Here is a 23,781-nt window from a genome sequence, read left to right on the forward strand (position 1 = left end):
CCCATGGACAACTGAGCAAGCATTAGCAAGCAGTATAAGAAAACGCATGTTGGCAGCAAAAAATACTTAATATGAAATACAAACATATCTCAGGTTACCTTGAACGGCATATTCTTTTCATTATTTTCAGCAATATAGAAAAAATCTTCATTCTTTATGGACTCAAATTTTTCTGTTTCTGAATTCTGATTAAGCATAGTAGAGGTACCAGAAGACAAATCGTCCCTGCCATCAGAATCTGAAAATTCTGCAACATCCAAAAGTACAAAGACCATAAGTATATTTAGTGAAAGTTAAGTATAATAAAAGGTTAAGGATACCAATTATCCGAAGGTTGGCTTTTATGCCAGATAGAAAGAAAACAATTCAGATACATTCTACCAATATTTGCATGTACTGTTACATATGGAGAATTTTCAGAAGGCCAAGAGTATTATGAGCAAGAAAAAAGGATAAAGCTAGACAATAATAAAGTACACAACTGTAGAATAAAAACTCAGCACAGAGAGCTAAGATCACAAGCTGGATATAAGTTGTGTCCTTTCCCTCAATTCTTATGGTAAAAGATCCAAGTTTTAGTGATTGGAGGGTTCTCTCCCTCTATTCCTTTCTGTTTGCACTTTGTTACTGGTTTTTCATTGAATTTGTTTATTATATGACTGATGTTCTTGCAGTCTTTTTTTATCCTTTTGCTATTTTTTTATTTTTTTTTGGGGTGGGGCCGCGGAGGTGTTTGTTTCTTCAGGTGGGGAGGGGGATTGTGCCCTCACCCTGGCATGTAGCCGCATTTTCTTAGTAGAAACTGTTTTCCTAAGATTTAAAATAGCAGGATTTTATGGGAACACAAATAGAAATAAGATACTAAAGCCATAGATGAAATGAAGCCATGGATATAGGCTACCATTTGCAGAATAGTGGTTCTCTGGCGAAAACATATAATACCATTTGATGCTTTTAGAAAACTTATTCAAAAGACATTTTCTATTAGTTAACCTGTGATGTTTAAAGTTAGAGATGAATTGAAGCTGGGGATGAAGGGTACCATTTGTGGAATAGCAGTTCTTCTCTGTAGAAAATTTCTAAACCTTTTGGATGCTTTAGAAAACTTATTCATGAGCAAAACTCTACGTGTTTACTTTGATTTCAGAAAAACTTTTGTGCCTTCATCATCTTCAAGTCCTTCTCCGTTCGTATATGAAAGTTTAGTCCAGCATTCCATATAATGCCACACCTAAGTTAAACAGATACGCGTACGGTATGGATGCGGGCATGTGTACAAGATACACCGAATTTGTAAAAGGTAGGGCATGTGGATACTGCTATACGTACATATATACATATCCATTTATATATATGTATATCTATCTGTATGTGTATGGGCATGTTTATGTGTATGTGTATGTGTATGTGTATGTGTTATGTGTACATGTATGTATATATAATCATTTACAGGAGATCATTGTTAGTTTCTCATTCATTGTTATGAACATTAAAATTTCTAGAACAGTTTTATATTTATTTTATTTTTTTTTTGTACATACATATACAAATAAGAAAACTGATTATTGTTTAACCCGCTACCCAAAACACCCTTTAAATCATAGTTTTGAACTGGTACAAGCTGAAACAAACTTGACCTATGTCCAATGAGTTTCAAGAAGTGTACGGTATGTGTGTGATATACATCCAAGAAGTGCATGACAAGTATTTTAAATTAAAACATGTGTTATATAATTGAGTACATGTTTGAATAAGTGTATGTATATATCCAAGGAGGGGTATTTAAATTAAAACATGTACTATGTAATTAAGTACACTTTCTTTTCGATATGTTGGTGAATATACAGTATGGGCAACAAATTCCAACTATAGATTATGTGCAAGTGATACACCATTATGTACTGCCATAAATGTATATATATGCAAGCTCTATTTTCAATCCTAATCTATGAGGTTTGGTCTTGGCAGTGGCAGAGCCACATTCAAGTGAGTGTGGGCAAATGCCCCCACTCAAAAAGTTATTTTGCTATATACCCCTTCTATGTAGTAACTCTAGTATTAAGACCCTAGCTAAGTATTTGGCCCCACTTAATAAAGAGTATAATTTATTTAAACTTACAAATGGACTACAATAAAATTAAATTGTAAATACCCTAATAGTTATGTGCCTAAGAGACCAAGTGGGGAAAATGCCCCCACTCAAAAAAATTGTTTTGCTATATACCCCTTCTATATAATAACTCTAGTATTAAAACCCTAGCTAAGTATTTGCTCCCACTTGGTCTCTTAGGCACATAACTATTAGGGGATTTACAATTTAATTTTATTATAATCCACTTGTAAGTTTAAAAAATTATACTTTTTATTACAATAACATGTACTTTAAATAGAGCCCATATTGTATAGTGGATTTTTTACTAATTGCAATTAATTTAATAAGGCCTATTTAACTAAATAAATATACCCATTAATTAATCCTAATTATCTCTAATTGATCCTTCTTCCTTTGTCGTCATTATGGATAAATCCCTTTTGAGAGAAAATCAAAACGAAAGGTGCGACTACAGGAGAGATAGAATGATTTAGGAATTTTCAGGAAAGAATAGTTACAATCTTTAAGCTTTATATGTTCTAAATACTTTGCATAAGATTCTATTAGAATTATTTTTGCACAAGAGCAAATCTTGAAAATTGTGATATAGTGGGTAAAGCTTAGTTGCTTAATAAAAAAAACATGGCCTAACAATGGCTAGAATCGATCGAAACACGTTTTCAGTGGAACTTTTATTTTCTATGTTATTATTATTATCTCAATTTATAGTAGTAGTTTATTGTATCAAATTATACAAAATAGCATTTAATTGTATATTTTTAAATAGGACATGGATAAATTTTGAAAAGATCATAACTATCAAGATAACGTCGAGAGTTCTTTAAAGCAATGACGTCTGATGTTATATTTCATGTATAATTTTTTGCCCCCACTACCTAATGGGTCCTGGCTCCGCCACTAGGTCTTGGAATTCCTGAATGCTTCAATTATCTGCTTCTAGTGCAGATTTATTCACCTTCTTTACAAACTCTGGACATTCAGAACAGAGTAGCATATATCCTTTATGTTCTCACCACCTTACAACAGGTGGAGATAAGTTTCTGACTGTCAAAACTATATTCTTAATACTGACTATAACCGATTCAAAACCTCATGTCTTACGTGGTGAGGCAATGGAAATGCATATCCATTTTCTTATTTATTTATTGGTTCTTACATTTATGCTATATTAGTTTCATTAGGGAAGTAGCCTACCTCAGCTGGGTTCATCTGCTCTCCTTTCAGTCGGGTAATTTTTTTGCTCCTTTACTTCTTTTATAGCAATTGCAAACAAGAACAGATCTCCTGCAGGTCTTCCAACGGGCTCAGACATAAACCTTAATTATTCTGAAGTGATAAGAGACTGCAGCAAAGGAGTTATTTCTGCATGACAAGATCAAACCGAAAGGAGGGACCTCCCCTAAAAGCTACATGTCGAGCACATCAGACAAATGGCTCTTTCATGACTCTATAACACACTACCTTATCCTTCTCAGTTTGGTGATCTCTTTTTAATGTGAGGCCCCAATTCCAATAACTACCTTTGCTGTTGAAGCTGCAGCTATTTTTTGTGCTTGGGAATAGGCAATAGCTTCAGGAGTTACTCACAGACTCAAAAAGCTACAGCGCACTTCCCTGCCTTGATAACACGGAATTTATCTTTCTTAAGATTGTTTCAGTGGGGCTTGCTCTGTTTGGTTGAACAACGACAAGAACCTAAGACTTGGCCCTTCGATTTCACCATAGAAAACCAACTGATAAGTTCTAAAGGGCAATAAAAAGATTCAGGAGTGACTTTCACTTCCTTAAACCTGATTTTGATGAAATTTGATACTAGATGCAATGCTTTCCTTAAGATGCCCACGTAGTTTCTTATATTTATCCTATATGAATTTTGTTAGCTGCGCTTATGTTCCCACAAGCTAGGCGCCATCTCTAGATTCGTGAGATCTATTCTACACAGATTTTCTTGGACGACTTTGACATAGGAAATTGAAATCATCCACCAACATATCATTATCCAGATTGTTTTCCCTTAAAAAAACTTAATAGACAGTACAAAAAAAAACTCTCTGTACCCCAATATCGTATGTATGCACCATGACATATAGCAATATTCCTAATCAAAATGCAAAAATGCAGCTGCAGAGATGAATTTGAAATGTCATCCAATTCTTCTGTGGACAAGGCATATGTGGAGAGCTAGGACCAACAAACATTTAAAAAAATAAGGTGAGAATGTAAATAAAGAAAATACCATTTTCCTCAAATTGCCCAGAAGTGTCAATTTTGTGAGGCCTGACCTGCGGCACATAGTCATTTTCGCAAAATCCCATTGTGTGCAGAGAGGTGCCTGCTATTTTATTAAAATATAAAACAAGAGGTGAGAAATAGCAACAGAGGAAATGAAAAAGGGATATTTTGTATGTATACTCCTTAGATTATGTATATTTGAAAATAAATAGCCCTCAAAGAGACAAATCGTCAACTTTGATGGGCTAATTTGTAACTGCCATGTAAAAATATCAACAAAATAATAAATTTTTTACTCTTCCTATCGAACAAAGTTGATTTGTTGATTTGGGGTGTGTTTTTTTCCAAAGTTGATGATTGCAGGGCAGCTTAGCAAATACTCATGATTTAAGGGTTAAATACACAAAAAAAACGCAGAAAATCATGGTTTCAACTCATGTTCCTTGTTAAAAACAATACCATTATCTTCTGCTGGTGGAGCAAGGACTGAAACAGTTAATGGTCCTCCATCAAGCTGGAGCTTAAGTCGGATGCTATCTTGTTCATGTGGGCTTGTGGGATCATCTAAAGGTTCCTTGCAATTTTCCCCTGTGTTATCTAAAGATTCCTTGTGATTTTTCTCTGAGTCATCTGAATATTCTTTGCAATTTTTCTCTGTCCCATCTGAAGATTCCTTGCAATTTTCCTCGGTCTGATCATCTGGAAGTTCCTTGCAATTTTCCTTTGTGACATCAGAACAATGTCCAACTCCATTTGAAAGTGGCTCCTCGTTGATTCCATCACAAGAAATTCCTTGAACGTGTACTTGAGCTTTAGACTCAGAAGAAAGTTCTACTCGATCTGAATCTTTTGACAGTGAAACAATTGGTTGCTTCTGACAGCTAGCTGGTAGATTTTCACTAGAAGAACTCTTCAGAAGCTCTACTGACAGTTCACCGGGAACCTTACTGGTCGTAACATGCTTCGAATCTAAATCAGAAATTGGCCCTTCATCGTCAAACAAACTTTCATTTTCCCAATCACGTACTTCTTCGTATATCTTTTTTATATGTTCACCAGCAGTATTGACATATTTATTGCAGGTGTCAACATAAATGTTGCAAGATGTCTGTGTATAAAATATATAATTATTATTCAAAAATAAAAAAATAAATTTAAGATCCTTTCAAAATCAGTGTAAAAGAAATTTACTGAAAGTTTAGAGATTTAGGATAATACCCAAATCAAGTACCATCTTACAAACATAACTTAAGTACCAAAGTGTAATAATTAAACGCTTTTTAAGGCTCAGAAACGAAACAAACCTCGAGCGATTGACATATGCTTTTAACCCAGGATAACCCATCACTTGCAAAACCCATATTGAAGAGAGATGATTCTTCTTCAAGCAAATCACAGCTTGTGTTCTTCACCTCGTTTGTCATTTATTATATCTACCTATATTATAATCACAATAGATAACCTCAGCTGTTCAAATAAAATGGTTGTTAGCTCTTAAAAAGCTACAATATAAACAATCAATGTTCTCCAAGGAAAGGTGAAAGTTTTCTATGAAAGCTGCTCTAGGATTGACAACTGTAGTAAATCTAGATCTTAAAACTTTTCACCAGTCAGACTTTTAAATTAGAGGCTCATATTCCATGGAAACAATTCAAGCTGGAAACAAATTTTAATCGATAAAGAAATGAATGATAAGAAATCTTGTGAATGAACTTAGATTGTGTAATACTTTTGCTGCCCAAGAATCAATTGGACTTGACTTGAGCCAGATTCAAACATTTTAAAAAGAGTGTGTAGATTGTACCTGTTAACAGTAACAGTCATCCAATAGAATCAATGAATTTCACTGGATTACATGAAATAGACATATCCGTAGGACACGTGCTTAGATCATGATTCTGATATGTATTATGCCGCTAGGTGCACGAGATATTGTATATGGATACAGCACTATATATTTATATGTGTTCGTGGATGCAGCAGATTTCAAACTTACAAAAATAGTGCATCGTGAATATGACAGTAATATAATAATATGTGTGTAAATCAAAATTACTTCTTGTAGCATTTAAGGCCATCATATCTACAGGAACAGAATAACCCAAAGATATAACAGATTCCAAGTTATATAAATCAATAGCTATGGGAATAGTCAAAATGTTTAGTTAAGTGGACAATACATTTTTTTAGGAAAATAGTAGACAAAATACATAAATGCACGTCAACAAGTAAAATGAAATTACACTAGGTTTAAATTCTCTTAGTCTTGAAACATCTCTATACATTCTATCAATGGAAAGATGACATGTCTTGAATACCTTATGAGATTTTTAGGTATATAATAGGAGTATCTATCAGCTATCCAGGTAACCAAGTACCAAGTAAAAATAGATACCGTATCTGGCCCATACCCATGCAAGATAGTCTGTATTTGTTGATGTAGTTTCGGACTGAATGCTTAGAGTACAACCAAACACAAAAAGAACATATTTATTTTATTGTGGAAAATTTATTGTGGACCTTTTATCTTTATAGAACATTTGAACCGGTAATCCAAGTGCAGCTCATTGTAAACATTGTGTTATATCAGATTAGTCAACTGACCTTAATTTTGACCATTAACTTCTGGTTTGGATCCTAATATCCTATAGTGATTGATTCCATGATAAATAGTATAAAAGGGAAACCATTTCATGAGAACTTCACGAAAATTCTCGATTAACAGAGTTCACAGAGATAAAAAAAACTAAAATTATAATCAGACATTGAAACCATGTCATAGAAAACCTTCTAGTACAATGAATCCAATCCTTCATGTAAGCCTAAAGTACCAAAAAATCAACTTAGTTACAGTAAACTACTGGGAGCTTAGGACCCAAGCATTGAATATGCTACTTTTGGCTTTCAATTATAGAAATTCGGTGAAGAAGAAAGGTAAATTTAGCTCTAGTAAACAGAAGGAAAATTGCATCATTACTTCAATAATATCAGTAAGTATGCAAATGTGGCAAGTAAACTTGTACTACACAAAATAAACTATACGTATTTCACTTATTAGCATATATCATGTTACCATTGCCATTAGAATACAATAGAAATCAGGATGAAGCAATTTTTGTTCCAAATTTATTTACATGTAATATCCAATCAATTACAACATATAACTAGCACACTAAAAAAACAATTGAAATTAGACCATATTGGATATGAATTCGAAATTATTGAAAAAAAAATTAAATCCTAGAAGCAGCAGCTACCCAGTTACATGTTTTCTCAAAGTAAGAATCTCCTTCTGGGTTTTCTCTTTCATGTAATTCAAGGAACATTATTCATGAAATTTCGATATGCCATGTTTACTCTAAAACAACAAAATACAGAAATTATAATTCTATGACCAAATATTAGAGCAATAGAATGAAACCTCATACTATGTAACTTCCAAAATTACGTAGAAATTTAGAATCCTATGTTCCAAAAAAAACAATAACCATTATTGCATGGAAAATAGTTAAAATCTCAATCTGGGTTTTCTTGTTTCCGTAATTTGTAAGTAATACAGTTAAATTTCATGTTGATTTGTTTACTCTCGAACTAAACGCATACACAAGTGGCAATTCTAGAACCAAAACATAAGAATTATTCCTCTACAAACTCAAACAAATTATTGACCAAAAATTGTGCAGACAAATCCGCAAACAAAACCCACTTAGAAAAACTCAAACAATCTACATGAACATAGACGATTAGCAAAAATTCAAACCCATCAAGTGAAAAAGTAAAACCTTTTATGAAGTGTACAGTATATTGTTTATTGAAAAGATAAAAAAAATTACCTCCCAAATTTTCAGGGGAAGAACAGAATCGCTGAAGAAATTCAATCCAATTATATGAAAATGAAGAAAACAAAACTAGAGAGATCAAACAACGGGGGACCTGATCAAGAAGAGCTCTGAAAACCGAAAGAAAACACTAGTGCTAGAAAAAAGAGAACCTTGGAAGTGGTGGTAAGTGGGGTCCACCAGTACATATATGGGTGGGTCCAATCATAATTTCTTTTTCTATTTTTTTTATATTTTTCATATATTGACAAGTTATATACTTGAAATTTAAGTTGCCTATTACATGTATTTAGATAACGAGTAGTAGTTTTTTTTCAATTAAATAAACTCTTATCAAATAACTTCTATATATATTTTTAGAAAAACTTAGTTGTTTTGTTGATAACAATAATGAGGAGTTTGCGAAGGGTTTAGGGTTTTTTGAATACTTTATTTTAAAGAAATAAAAATTTGTTGATATTTTCACTCTCCTTTATGCACTCACTTTGTTGAGTTTCAAGGGCATGACTTTTTATTTTTTTAATGGAAGGACAGGACTTATTTGAGTACTTGATTTTCTAACATTTGCAACTAAATATAGAAATTTTAAATCTTATTGTAATCTTGGTATAAGATATATCAAGAAAGTCCTATCTTATTAACTTTTAATTCAATTAAATTACCAACAATATGTACTTATTAAATTTACTTTAAATTTGTCTTTTCAATTATGTACTTCTAACCATATGTCATTAATAAGTGATCGAAATCATTTAGTTTTCAAAAATATTCTACTTAAAATAATAAGAAATTTTCTATAATTTTACGGGATGGCTTGTTTTTGGTACCGCTCTATGTTTTGAAGTCTGTATATAGCAAATAAAATATTTTTTTGATGTAATATATAGTAAATATTGTACTTTCTTGCCTATGCAAGTGTGTCTAAATGATATTAAACTTAGCGTAAAGCTTTGTAGAAGGTTCTGAGAAGGTTTTATTTCAAATCACCATGATTATTCATCTAAAATGTCTTCATTTAAAAAAATTATGATAAAGAGAAGATTTCTATTCATTTAAAATAATTTTAAAAGTGAAGATTGCTCTTTGTTATAGCCTGCAATTGTGACACGTGTCCCACTCCACGTCAGATTAGACATGATCACGGCCAAGACGACTCGAACCACTACTACGGCCGACTCCATAAGCCGACAACTTACATGGCCGACTCGAAAGGTCGTATTTGCCAACCTACCTATCAGATCGAGCCCACAAGCCTCCACACTCAGTCCACTACCTCAGCCGACAACTCTCGATTCCGACTAAACAGGCGGTGTTAGTCAACCCTCCACCAAACGACTGAAGAGGCGGTACTTCTCGCCTTTCTTGCAAGGAGTTGTCCCTTCTCGACAGGTAACCTGACTCGTCCCTTCTCGCCATGCCGAGTCATCCCTTCTCGCGACGCCGAGTTGAAAGGCAGTCTTGCTCCCCCCCCCCCCGCCAATAGCCAGTCACCATCATATTAAATGTATGGTCAAAAATCATCACTAATTTAGCCCAAAAATCTTTATGACTCATCAGGCTTCGTCAGCACCAAGCAGCTGCTGTCGCTTTATACTAACCCCCTAGATGACCCATCTTCACTAGCTGCTGACACCTGTCAGCTGTTTGCCGAGTCAGTTGTCTGCTTGGACTCAGCTCAAGTTACATATCTGCCCTTATGATCCTCTATAAAGCAAAGTCATGCAGCTCAAGGTAACTTTTTTGGTCTTCCATACAACTTCGAGATTTTCATCATCTCATATTTTCTCACTCAAGTTCATATACTAACTTGATCGTCGGAGGAATAACCGGATAATCAAATTCCAACCTCTTACGAGTTCTTCATATGGAGGGAAGAACAGCGACCTACAGAGCCAGTCATCTGAAGGGGTTTGAGAACCCTAACTCCACTTTAATCCACAAACAAATCCCCTGTTAGATAACTGACATCAACAATTCGACGCCTAATGTGGGGCCTACCATTCTTCTTCATATAAGATGTCTGGTTCTAAGCGTCCTAGTCGAAGTTTCAAACCACTCCCTGAAGAATCCTTTGCGGGCTATGTCACGCAGGCCCAGTTGGAAGAATCTACATGAGAGATCTCAATCTTTTCAGCAATAGTTTAATGCGTTCACCAATGAACTCCTTAGCCGCATGTCTCCCCAACAAGCTTCATCATCATTCATTCATCCACCTCCGGTGGGTTAGCCATTCATTCTCCTACATCCTAGGCATGCAGCCCAAGTTGGACAACAAGAAGACTATGTCGAGCATGTCTCTCCCTCACCTTGCCAACAAACTTGTTTTGCGGCCCCTCCTTGGCAGCATTAGCAGTACATGGAAGCAATAGGGGAGAGCCCTAGCTATGGTCATGATGATTAAGGGCCTCCTACAGTGGCGGCATCACACGATCACCGGCTTCTTCGTACCACTCTAGGCCCCTCATTTACTAATCTTGCGTCTAGTTATGACCGGATCTTTCAGGTATTTGCTAGGACATAAGGGGGAACACTCCCCTCGCTGACAACATCATGAATGCTACTTGTAACAAATTCATGATGCCTCACATGGAGAAATACAAAGGTGAAGGAGATCAAGCTAAGCATGCTCAGAATTATTATGATATAATGATCATGCTACAGGCACTGGAGCCGATCATTTGTAGGTATTTTCCTATTACTTTGTCAGAAAGTGACAAGCTATGGTGGAACTCCTTACCTAAAAAGTCCATCAACAGCTTTGAACAACTCCACCAAAACTTTGTACACCATTTTCTGGCCGATATTAAGTTGAAGCTGCCTCCATGTCTTGCTCTAGATGAGACAAAAACCCTAAGAAAGCCTAATGGACTATTTCAAAAGGTTTCAGGCCAAAAGACCAGAAGTTGATAACCTTGGCAGTACGGTCGTGATGTCAGTCATTGTGGCCGGCCTAGAGAGAAATGAGCGACTTGCTCATTATGAAACGAGTCACCACACTATGTGCAGTTGATGGCTAAGGCCCATAGTTACATGGATGTGAAAGATGCCCGAGCCTACAAGAAGGTGGTCAGGGCAGCTAAAACAGAAGCCACAACAGCAACAACGACATCACCGACGACCTTGTCAGCGACAGGGACCAACCCCTTGAAAACAGAAGCAGCAGCAGCCACAACAGCAACAACGACATCACCGACGACCTTGTCAGCGACAGGGACCAACCCCTTGCCAAGAGAGGAAGCGACAAATGGTCCCTCCAGAACTGACCCTATACCAGACAGAGCCGACAAGAGGGATCGGAGAAAGGAGATTATTAAGAAGCTAGTCTGTTAGCTAAAAGACATTGACATCTTCCTAAGTCCAAGGCACATACTCTAAGACCTTGGTGTCATTACGAGTAAATCTAAGACACGAATCTGAGTCATGCCTTCTCTCTAGGTTAACTCGTCCCTTCTCTTCTTGCCAGGCTGAAGTAGGATTCCCTTCCCAGCCGGTTAAGGCAACCGTCCCATACAACCCAGGCAGTCAAGAACTTGCGCCCAAGATTAAATAAAGAGTACAGCTAAAGAACCGGCAGGGTTGTCATGAAATGCAAAATATTTCAGAGGATACCTCCCTAAAATGTAGTCAAACTAAAATACATAAATAAAAGATTTTTTTTGTAACCTATGTGCGGTCTTAGCCACTCAATCTTCATCGATTCAGTGATAAAAATGAAAGACGTTAGCATCATTTTCATGGATAAGCCCAAGGTGCGTACCAAAGATCTTAGCATCATTTCCATGCCTAAGCCCAAGGCACATAAAACTCCCCAAGGTAATCAAATTAATAGTACTATCTTCAAACAATATATATTTTCCTGCTATATATCTATGTGCAGCTTTCATCAATTGATCATCATCGACTCGATCAGCTTTGACTCAAAAGACCTTAGCACCTACTCAGGGTAAGACCAAGGTACGCCATCAACAAAAGCCATTGGTACCCTCTCGGGGTAAAACCAAGACATGCCTCGACTCGGTCGGCTTCGACTCAAAAGACCTTGGCACCTGCTCAAGGTAAGATCAAGGCGCACCATCGACAATAGACCTTGATATCATCTTTATCAATAAAACCATGGTGACTCATTTTTATGAGTAAAACCAAGGCATGTCACCAACCAAAAGACCTTGGTGCCTACTCAGGGTAAAACCAATGCATATCGACTCGGCCTACGTCAGCTAAAAGACAGTAGCACCTTCCTAAACCTAAGACATGTACCCTAAGACCTTGTTGTCATTGCAGTATATCTAAGGCACGAATCCGAGTTGTCTCAACCCAAAAAGCTGATGGATACTTAAAGGTACATGGTTTAAATTAATAAAGATAAACATTTACACCTAAAATGTTTGCAACATGACCTTGGCATCTTCCTAAGCCCAAGGCATGTACCCAAGACCTTGGTGTCATCGCGAATAAACCCAAGGTACAAGATCGAGTAGCAATACTCCCCACACAGAGGTCGAGTCATCTTAACCCGAAGGACCTACTAGTACCCAAAGGTACGTGGTTCAAATTAACAAAAATAAAAATATTTCTATATGAAAATATTTACAGCAAGACCTTGGCATGTTCATAAGCCCAAAGCACGCATTTTAGAACCTTGTAATCTTATTCAATAAACAAGGTATGAGGTCGAGTCACTCCATTCGCCATAACAGCTAAGTCTCCTCGACTCTATAACAAACATGGACTCAAACAAAACATGAGACAAATGCAAGCAAGAAAGATACACAAATCAAGAAAGCAAAAAAATCTAACTTTTTATTCAACTTTCACCCGTACTAGGCTAGCCGAGTTCGAATGAAAGGGGGTCACTGTTATAGCCTGTAAATAACTAAGTGTTAATCTTTCTTGAGTTGTCGACACGTGTCCCACTCCACGTCATATCAGACATGATCACAACCCAGATGGCTTGAACCGCTACTATTGTTGACTCTATAAGACGACAACTTACTGTAGGCGTCAAAAATTGCCTATAGGTCCCCGTACACGGCTCGACAGAGAGAAGATGATGAACGTTGCTATTAAAGTCACAGAAGCTCGTTTGATAACGACAAACACATGAAGTGAGTCGACGGATCATATGAAGCAACAGAACTTTGGAATAACGGAAACAAGAGCTGATCGGGAGCCCCGCGTCGTTTACGAAAGACAGAGCACCCCTCATGTCCCATTTATTCCACATATGATTCAATCATAGGAGCCTGTAGATCTTCTCGTCGGCTTTCTAACGCATCTTGAACTGCGTAATTTTGAATCCGGACGACGAATTTACGGTGGAAACAAACTCGACGTGCCAAAACCAGAAAAAGCCAAACCAAGACATCCCGTGGTGTCTTGGCTTGGCCAAGACACTTATAATTGTCTTGGCCAAGCCGAGACACTTACAAATGTCTCGGCCAAGCTGAGACACCTCAAGTTCTGGCTTGGACCAAAGACCAACTATGCTGAGTAGCTTGGACGAGTGGCCCGAGACTCAGAAAGTGTCATTGGCCGCTACGCAAAAGTAGTTTCAGTTTCGTTTCTTTTATAGATGAACCTGAAATATTTTGGATATGATCGGTCCAACCTTCAGTCGGTGTAAAAAGACCTGTTGTTAGCTTTGACTCTTGACTCCTTCGATTTTAAATCTATTCGATGTTTTGACGAATAGCTGAAGTTCTCCCGGTGCTGCGTTTATCGTCTGGCCATCGTCGAAGTCTCAAATCGAAACTGGTGAGTTGATTTTGGCTCGTATCATCGAGTTGACTTTGAACTGACTATCTTCATCACGATATATTGATTCACATTAAATTTTATTGTAATGCGTTGACTGGCGTTGACCTTTTCATTGTAACGCGTTGACTAGCGTTGACCTAGGGTTACATGTTGACTAGCGTTGACCTAGGATTTCGGATCGCCCGGCGTTAACTTTTTCATTATAACGCGTTGACTGCATTGACCTAGGGTTACGTGTTGACTGGCATTGACCTAGGGTTTCAAATCGCTCGGTGTTAACTTTTTCATCGTAACGCATTGACTAGCGTTGACCTAGGGTTACGCGTTGACCGGCGTTGACCTAGGGTTTTGGATCGCCCGATGTTAACATAGTTTATACTCGTACGTTTGTTAGAGTATACACAGTTTAAGATCTTAATGTATTGGAGCATAGTAGTCCTAACAGTTGGGGTTGCAGGACCAACTGTCAAAGCTGATTCATCTGTAGATACGAATCTTATCTCGAAGTTGTTGGATGCTCGAGTCACGAGACCAGTTAATAAGGCTGGTGCGTCAATGACTTTTATACTTATAGGATTTTTGACAAACCCTCAGCCATTAACGGATTTGATGAGCCTTTACCGACTACCGTTTGAGTCGGGCTAGCATGCAGATTGTTTAAATCCGTTCTGTATGTAATGTTGTGCTAAAAGAGTTAACTCCTTTAGTGCTACGATATTAAATACGTAGACCTCATCTTTCTTATGGGAATAGACTACCTGACAGCATGTATCAGATGCAGACTCAGGATTTTTAGCAAATCCTCAGCCATCAATGGATTTGATGTGTCTTTACCGATCACCGTTTAAAACATGCTTGCATGCGGATTGTTTAAGTCCGTTCCGCATGTGACGTTGTGCTAAGAGAGTCGACTCTCTTAGTGCTACGATATTAAATACGTAGACTTTGTCTTTCTTATGGGAATAGACTACCCGACAACGCGTGTTAGGTGCTGACTTATCCCTACTTAGGCTTCGGGATAAAATTACCCAGACTAGAATTCTGATGTCTTTTTCAATCGGTGAAAGACTAAACCGACAACGCGTGTTAGGCATTGACTTATCCCTACTTAGGATTCGGGATAAAATTCCTCACGCGTATAAGGCACAGATTATGGTGTTATTAATAACAACCTGTCACAATATCGAATATGTGAGCTTTTGTCTTTTTTACGGTCAAGGATTAACCGACAACGCATGTTAGGCGCTGACTTATCCCTACTTAGGTTTCGGGATAAAATTTTCCATACTAGAATTCTGGTGTTTTTTTTAATCGGTGAAGACTAAACCGGCAACGCGTGTTAGGCGTTGACTTATCCCTACTTAGGATTCGGGATAAAATTCTCCGTGCGTGTAAGGTACAGATTATGGTGTTATTAATAACAACCTGTCACAATGTCAAATATGTGGGCTTTTATCCTTTTTACGGCAAAGACTAACCGGCAACGTGTGTTAGGCGCTGACTTATCCCTACTTAGGATTCAGGATAAAATTCTTCATGCATGAAGTACACGGATTTGGAGTTGAGAATAAGCGGTGCCTTCTCTTGTGGCAAAGACGGACCTAGAATGGGAGGGAAAGAATTTTATATTCTATCTTCCAAAACTGAAGAGGAAGAATTTTATATTCTTTTCAGTTGCAAAGGAGACTCGAAATGGGATCTCCACCTCAAGAATCCGAAAAAGTGAAACTAGGAGTGAGATCTCCACTCTGAAAATCAAAAAGATTCAGATAACCCTAACTTTTATAGGATTAGTTACCTGATTCGAAAATAAAATTCTGACTCCAGTCCTAAATTTTATAGGTTTGACTGAAGGGGAAAGAGAGAGTGAAAGCCTTTCGTTCATAGAAATGGAATTCTGATTTTGGTCCTAACTGTCTACAGGTTTAACCGAGCGGGGATTTGAGACAATCCTAACTTTTATAGGTTTGATCGCTCAATTAGTGGACCTCTCGTTCATTGAAGGAATCGAGAGTGGATTTTGGTTGTGATCCTAACTATAGGAAGGTTTGACCAAGTGAACAGTGAGAGTGGGAGTACAAATCATAGTGGGAGTGTTGATTTGTAAAAATCACTCAAAGGTTGTTCTTAATATTAAGTGACAAATACTTAATACGGAGAGGTTTGACAATTGTTAAAAAAAAGATGATTAAAATCCCGAGTACTATGTCCAGACTCTAACAATGGGAGTGTTGAGTGCACAGACGTAGCGGGAGTTTGAGTGGGAGCTTAGTGTTTATCACTTTGCTTATAATGATCAGGTTATCCCTAAGAATATTACATTTAACATTCTTCCGGGAACTTACCGTTACATGAATTATCTACCCCCAGCTTTCTTTGCGAAATTGGGTTTATCATTGTATTCAGTTGAATGACCGAGTTATCCTTAAGAATACCAGGCATAGCACTCTCCAGGAACTTTCCGTGAAAGAAAGGAAATAGTTTAGACTCATATACCGGTTAGAGTTTTGAGGAGCAGTTTATACTTGTACACTCTTCGGAGTGTGAATGAGCAGTTTATACTCTTATACTTTTCAGAGTGTGAAAGAGCAGTTTATACTCTTATACTTGTCAGAGTTTTCATTCGCTTAATTGAGCGTTATGACGCTGGCTTCAACCAATGTTTGGATGCTATTTTTGAGAGTAAAGAAATCCTTGGTGGGATGAAGGATCCTCCTGTGATACGCACAGTACTTTGGATTCGAGATATTATCAGCTTCCTTCTGATTTGTGATAGGTAACAGCTTGATCTTATTGTTTTTAAGGAGGGATTCGAAAATAGCTGAAATATCTTCATCCTTGAATGAGTACTCTTTTTGGAGTCTCGGACCCGAAGTCTTCTCACTACAAGAAATTACGTCTTTAACGAAAGGATTTCCCTTTGTTAAAGAGCTGAAAACCGTCGTTATTGTATGCTAACGACATGAAAAAATCCCTTCGTCACCCGTCGTTGAATCCCTCTTCGCTAAAGGGTCACGAAGGGATATAATACCCGTCGTTATAGAGTCTATAACGACGGAACATATTACCGTCATTAATATTTACGACGGTAATTATCACCGTCGTTACCATTAGTGACGGGGTTATTTTCCCGTCGTTACCATCAGCGACGGGAATATTTTACCGTCGTTACCATTAGTTACGGGGATATTTTCCCGTCGTTACTTTAAATGACGGGTTTTCATTCCCGTTGTTATTGTGTAATGATGGTTTTGTAGCCCGTTATTATTGTGTAACAACGGGTGACAACCCCGTCGTTAAAGACCAATTAATGACGGTTAGATACCGTCGTAAAAGTCCTCATGATGAGTAATTAGTAACCTATCAACGATGGTGCTTTCCCTTCGTTGATGAACAAAACGTGATTTATAAAACCGTCATTATAGACTACAAATTTCTAATTTACATTAATGATAATTTTTTCATTCATAGGCAACTATCATATTATTCTCAACATGAAACTAAGATTCACAACACAAATATATTAAAAATACCCAATAATGAATAAAAAAGAAATCAAAAACTCCATTCATTAATAACATCAATAAATAAAATTCCACCATCCTCAAATATTCAACACTAATAACAAGTGTTAATATCCCAATTGTTCTAAAGGAAAATACGTGAGACTATCTAAAACAAATTAAAATAGAAGTCTGGGAAAGACACATCGTTTCATCTCTAATCATCGTCAAAAGAAGACTTGAGCTACCCCCCCTCTCCTAATATTGCATGGATAGCCTAGAAAATTAAAAAAAATCACATAATTAAAAAATATCAATTAAGCAGTTATTATCTTATTAAGTAAAAATCTTATTTTCTCAAGTGCAAGTAGTCAATCATAAAAATATATAAGAGATTTTATAAAAAATTAATTACCTAGTCCTGCACATGGTCTCGAGTTTGAGGAGTCAATGAAGATGGCTGCCTAAAAAAAGTTCCTGTATAGCTTTCACTTGTGACTCTAAGTCAGACACCATTTGTTGTTGTTGATGTTGTTGTTGCTCCTGCTCATATTTCATATCCTTCAAACAGAAAAAAATGTTCAGCCGAGAAAATAATTATGTCTCTTTTGTATGATGTCCTCTACAGATACAACAAATGACAGTCTCCTGCTTAATCTTCTAAATTTAAAATCGACATCTTTAATGGTGAAACACAAAAGGAAACGGAAAGTATGACCCTTATTATGCAAGATAGATAGGAATAACATGCCATATGAGTAAAAACCATGGTAATAGAGAAAGGGTAAGCTACTGGCATCAGGGTTGTCATGATTTATAAAATAAACTAAAATTCTGATCCTGATTGAGAAACCATAATGACAAAGAATAATAAAGGAAGGACAATGTAATTACCTCCTGATCTGCTTCTTCTTTTGTTGCAAAAGCCGTATGCCCTTCTTGCCAAAGAAACTCTTTACTCCTACATACATTTAAATTGGTACTAAATATGAAATATACAAGTGAAAATTTTCAAGCTCACAAAAGAAGCAATAATTAGCATTGGATGACCAATATATGTCATCTTTCACCCCGTTTGGACACCATGCAATGGGAAAATACTTTATTTGTGGCATTACGCCCATTATATATGTCTACAAGGGAAAATACTTCATTTAAATTAGTACTAAATATAAAAGACATCTGCTAAGGTAATCTTCACCTAGTCCTAATTCCTGGGATATTAATTTTAGGATCCTGGCGGCCGATCCTTCTACCTCTGCTACGAATTTGACAATGATATCCCTGACAATATAGAAACCCACTTAGCTGTAGCCCCAGCTGCATGAAAACTTTGTTGAGTCGAGTATCCGAATGTGGTGGGCTTTTGGGGATAGAGGTGCATGAATTCATCGCCAGGTCCATAGTAAACAAGTCGCAAGCAGTCCCTCCTTAATTGTCTTTCGTGATTGCTGCAGCCATGGCTCGTGTAAAGTCTGGGGACTTTTTTGAAATCCTCTGAATAAGTGAATAGCATACGGCCTTGTCTTCCATAGGCATGTCGAAGAATTCTTTTGCAACTTCCATCACAGCACTGATCATTTGTTCCGATATGCTGTGGTCTATCACCTGCGAACAATTACTATAAAATTCTAATGTATTTTCCCGGAAAAGAATCTAAATAAAAGTTTTTTTAGGGAAGGTAATGAGGTTTGATTAGGACTAGAGTTGACATAAATTTGGGGCTTAATGACGACAGGGGTTAACAAAATATGGGGCCTGAAGAGAACACAAATTGTCAGGACTTCATCAAGGCGTATTCCTTGTACGGAGTTAATTTTGTTGTATATTTCATGAGCTTGAGATACAAATGTTTTGAGATGAAGCACAACAATATTTATTAGCATATAATCGATTAAAGATTCACCTTGGTGATATTTCGTTTGAAAGGATGTGTTGAGGCTAACTGGACAGAAGTATCCAATTGCGCATATCCATTCTTTACTAGTGAGTGAGAATGATTAAATTGATATATATGTTAAGCTTGGTCAAAATGTCAGTTTTATTCACCTTCTGTAAATTCTTTTACAAAGGAAATAGAAAAGCATATACTTTTCTAGTACCAAATAGAAAATAGCTTTTAGATCTTCGTAAACAATAGATGGTGTTTCCAAAATCAACGTATTCCTATGCGTATAGCCTATAGAGGAATTTCCAATTTAGACTAATGCAAAGACAGAATGTACGGTACCAGGTAATAATGTCTTGAAATGGTTTGAAAAACATAAGATATCCATTTGAGATGTGAGCATTTTCGATCAAGAGAATGAAGTTGATGTTTTGGAGGTGCCTAATATGTCTGTCCTTTGCGTCCGGCTAACGAGAAGTCAATTGATCATGTCATCTTTTTATATATTTGAACTCAGTAACATGATCAGAGCAATTTAAATTAGTACTAAATATGTCTACTTTCACCCCGTTTGGACACCATGCAATGGGGAAATACTTCTTTTGTGGCATTACTCCCATTATAAATTAGTATCCCATGATAAAAATCACATATTTAACAGGTGATTGATCCATTCAATTTTCTTTTCAATCATGATAAAAATAAACTGCTAATATATATAGCAGGAATATCAGATATCAAATGAAAGATGCATAATATGTCTTGCATATCATACATAAAGTAGTTTAGAGCAGTTGAGATAAATAGAATAACAAGACTAGAAGAACATTATCTCATGGTAAACTACATGTGCGTGTGTATTTAATTGTCTTAACAACCCTCATTTAAGTTTATTTCCTGTTCAACAGGAAGCCCTGAACTTCTTAAGCCTTTCTTATACGAAATTTAGGATTATAAAAGCTTGCAGCTGAATTCCCAAGCACGTGCAGAAGGATTATAATATAAATACCTAATGAAAGGAGCAGGATTGCTGAATTCCCAACGCACGACATTGCCCCATTGGTTAAGCTTCAAAGGCAAGTCCCTGTGACTTCTAATCCACTTAGAATAGTATGGATACATAACAGTCTCACTTGTGGGACGAATTGCAATAGGAATTTCCAGTTCACTCTGACCTGAATTTGTAACCCATGCAACCTAAAATAGTCATAAAAAATAGAGACGGAATGTGTGTCACAAAACCAGGAAAATGTATACATTATTTAGAAACCCAAATAAAAGAACACATAAGAATTGAAAGAAAAGCATAACACAAAACAAACATTCATGCACAATAGAACCATCTGTGCACTTATACACACAAACAACACAAGCAGAAATATATGCAAAAGTTCCATAATTACAACAAAACATCTAAGAAGACCCGTATTAAATCAGATGTGGAGGAACTACATGAAAGATGTTAACCCAATAATCCAAATTTTAATCCAAAAATCTAGTATTTGAATATTAAAAAAAGTCCAAGTTCTAGTCAGAATCCTAGAAAGAAATATTAATGTTGGTATGAGGGTTATGATGTTCTGTAAATAAGTAATTTTTTCCTTTAGTTTCTCGTAGTTAAAAGTGTCAATGGTTGTTATAATTATATAATATTCCATCATAATAACAAGTTTTAAGCACAATAATATGCAAAATCTAAGCACTCACTTGCATGCTTTCCCAAATTGCCATTGTCCAAGGCCTTTGTATATAACATCCAGAAATATCATAATACTCGATCATATCACCACTAACAACCACCCGAAAATAAAAATAAAATTGAAAAATAGGAAGTTAGCAAAAAAGAAATCAGTAAAACGTCCTGTTCAAAATATGAGAAAAATATGCAATAATACCTCAGAATGTCATTCACCAAAGTTTTCATCTTTCTTAAACCTCATCCCAAGTCCTGTCTCTTTCTTCACTTCCTTCTTCTTTCTTGCTGGTAAAAAAATTAAAAAAAATCAAAATTTGAGAAGAAAGATTATTGAACCGAAACAATTGGGATGGTCGGCGAACAAGCGGAGGTGTCGAACGAGGGGAAGTGAAGGAGAGGCAGCTGGCGGGGCGGAGGCGGTGGGGGCGGAGGCGACGGGGGTGGAGGGATCAGATCTCCGGCGTACTCGGGCGGCGTCAACGATGGCTATGTAGGCGCCGCCGTCGAGGAGGACGAATTAGAGGGGGCGGGAGAGGAAGGCGTGGACGAGGAGGAAGCTAGAGAAATTTTGAAAGGGAGGGTTTTGGAAATTTTGAGCATGTTTGAGGAAAACAGAAGGGGGAAAACTTTTAGAAGCGGGGTTTGGAAAATTTGGGAGCCCGCTCAAACAAAAATAAAGGATCTAAGACGGAATTGGCGAAATATGGTGGACGAGCCTTTTAGCGACGCAGATGCATAAAAAAGCGTCGTAAAAAAGTAGACCTTTTAGCGATGCTAATCTAACAAGTTGCGAAAAAAAGATTTTTAGCGACGCTAACGTAACATGTCGCGATAAATGCATATTATTAGCGACGCCAACCCTAAAAAATCACTAAAAATATATATTTTTACTGATGAAAATAAAAAACGTCGTGAAATCCATACACTTTTACCGACTAAAGTTAAAACGTTACAAATAACATACACTTTTAGTGACGCTAATTATAAACGTGGCGAAAAATATATGTTTTGCCGATGCTAATTAAAATCGTCGGGAAAAACATGATTTTTGGCAACGTATTTAACCATGTGTCGGGAATAAGCGTGTGGAAAAGTGCAATTTGTTGTAGTGCTAGGAGAAACACGACGAGTTTTAGAGGTGGGGATGATAAAGAGAACGGCGGATTTTTATAACTAGGGTTTAATTGATTATTATTGCGGTTAGAGGATGATTAGGAGTTAAGGGGTTTGTAAAATTGGGGCTTCGGGTTTTAATGTGGGGCTTCGGATTTTAATGTGGGATGTGTTAATAGCAATATGTTAATTTTAGTCTAATTATGATTAGGAGTCCCATCAATGAAGGTAATGAATCCCTTCGTTTTTAAGGAGACCCAATAACGACGGTATTAGGATCAAATCAACGAAAGGATTATAAATCCGTTATCCCATATCACATTATTTCTCTAATGTTTGTAATCACTCGATGAAGGGATTAAAACCCGTCGTTATTGTATGCACATTAATGACGGTCAACTGGTCCCTTCACTAATTTTGGTCGTTAAATAACAGATTTCTTGTAGTGTCTGCTGTCTTCGGGGTTACTGTTGTGATGTCTGATTAACGTCAATAGCAGCTGCAGGGGCCTTCCCTTTACCACGAGAGACGAAGCTTGAGTTCGGAGAGTTAGTCGTTGGTTGGTTTCTCTCGGTTTTCTTCCTTCTGAGGAAGCGTTTGGCCTGCTCTCCGTGCGTCTTCAACTCTTTCCATGTGTTGGATGGTGCGACTCCCATAACTTCTAATATCTCAATAGATAGGTTGCTATGACATGTTTGGAGGATGAAGTCCTCCGTGATAAGATCTCGACAGTTCATCGCCTTATTCCGAAAATGTTTGATGAAGTCGTCGACTGTCTCTTCGTCTTCCTGTTTCTCCTTAAAGAGTGTCCTGATGGATATCTCGGCGTCATCATCAAAGAAATTACCGAGGAATAAGCTCTCCATATCGTCCTAGCTGTTGATACTTCCAGGCTTGAGACGGCGGTACCAATTGAAGGCAGGTCCGCGAAGGGTGCCGATGAATGACCGAACCATCAAGGCTTTATTATCGGAGATTGTGCCCAAGTATGACTTAAAGTAGATTAGATGTTGAGTGGACGAACCCTTCCGGTCAAACAGCGTGAAGTTGATCAGGTTGAACTTCGCCGGTTACGGAATCGAATCCTACTCTCTCGGGTAAGGACACGAAATGTCGGTCTTCTTTACCTCTCGAGTAGACATTAGAGCGTTACTTTTTCTCTCGAGGTCTTTCATTTTCTCGTCCTCGTCTGTATCATGTTTTGAATGATTTCCAAGAGGAACAATGTGGTCACCCTCGGAATTATTATCTTTGGCTGGACCACCCCCAGCATTGTTATTTGTAGGGGACGCATTTGAACCACCCCCAGTATTTTTGGGGGGTGCGTCGGCCATGATGGTTTCATCCACTTCTGGATCGCTGTCAACTGTGACGTTCTGGGTGCGGCGGCTGGATTCACCAAGTTGATTGGACAGAGCCTGTCGGTCATGCTCTTCCTTCATCTGTATCATGGCTATTTCCAATTCGAACTTCAAGTTCTCTTTTTGTTTAGCCAAAGCATCCTCGATGATCTTGATCATTTGTTCCGCGTTGATCATGAACGCCTCACGAGATTGTCCTATGCTGGACACCGTATCGTCAAAAGCGATGGCAGAGTTCGCATCTGATGCTTCATCTGAGGATAATCCACTATTCATCCT

General features: G+C 37.2%; 1 protein-coding gene across 9 annotated transcripts in view; it reads right to left on the bottom strand.

Moving 5' to 3' along the window:
* Window positions 1-21,439, bottom strand: part of LOC109828831 (altered inheritance of mitochondria protein 21-like) — a 28,944-nt gene extending 7,505 nt beyond the window's left edge. Inside the window, exons 1-11 of one of the 9 annotated variants that reach the window (XM_020395790.1) lie at window positions 21,391-21,439; window positions 21,228-21,313; window positions 21,040-21,121; window positions 20,342-20,529; window positions 18,646-19,052; window positions 18,339-18,405; window positions 17,860-18,005; window positions 5,650-5,782; window positions 4,805-5,453; window positions 4,350-4,448; window positions 99-247 (exon numbers count right to left, since the gene is read on the bottom strand). In XM_020395790.1, the coding sequence (XP_020251379.1) occupies window positions 99-247; window positions 4,350-4,448; window positions 4,805-5,453; window positions 5,650-5,769 (1,017 nt within the window). In that variant the 5' untranslated portion in view covers window positions 5,770-5,782; window positions 17,860-18,005; window positions 18,339-18,405; ... (3 more) ...; window positions 21,228-21,313; window positions 21,391-21,439. Of the gene's footprint in view, window positions 1-98; window positions 248-4,349; window positions 4,449-4,804; window positions 5,454-5,649; window positions 5,813-8,178; window positions 8,324-17,859; window positions 18,006-18,338; window positions 18,406-18,645; window positions 19,053-20,341; window positions 20,530-21,039; window positions 21,122-21,227 lie in introns of those variants that run through there. The other 8 variants (XM_020395788.1, XM_020395789.1, XM_020395795.1 and 5 more) reach the window with 8 other exon arrangements.

Source organism: Asparagus officinalis, chromosome 1, assembly GCF_001876935.1.
Source record: "Asparagus officinalis chromosome 1, Aspof.V1, whole genome shotgun sequence".
Classification (NCBI taxonomy): Eukaryota; Viridiplantae; Streptophyta; class Magnoliopsida; order Asparagales; family Asparagaceae; genus Asparagus; species Asparagus officinalis.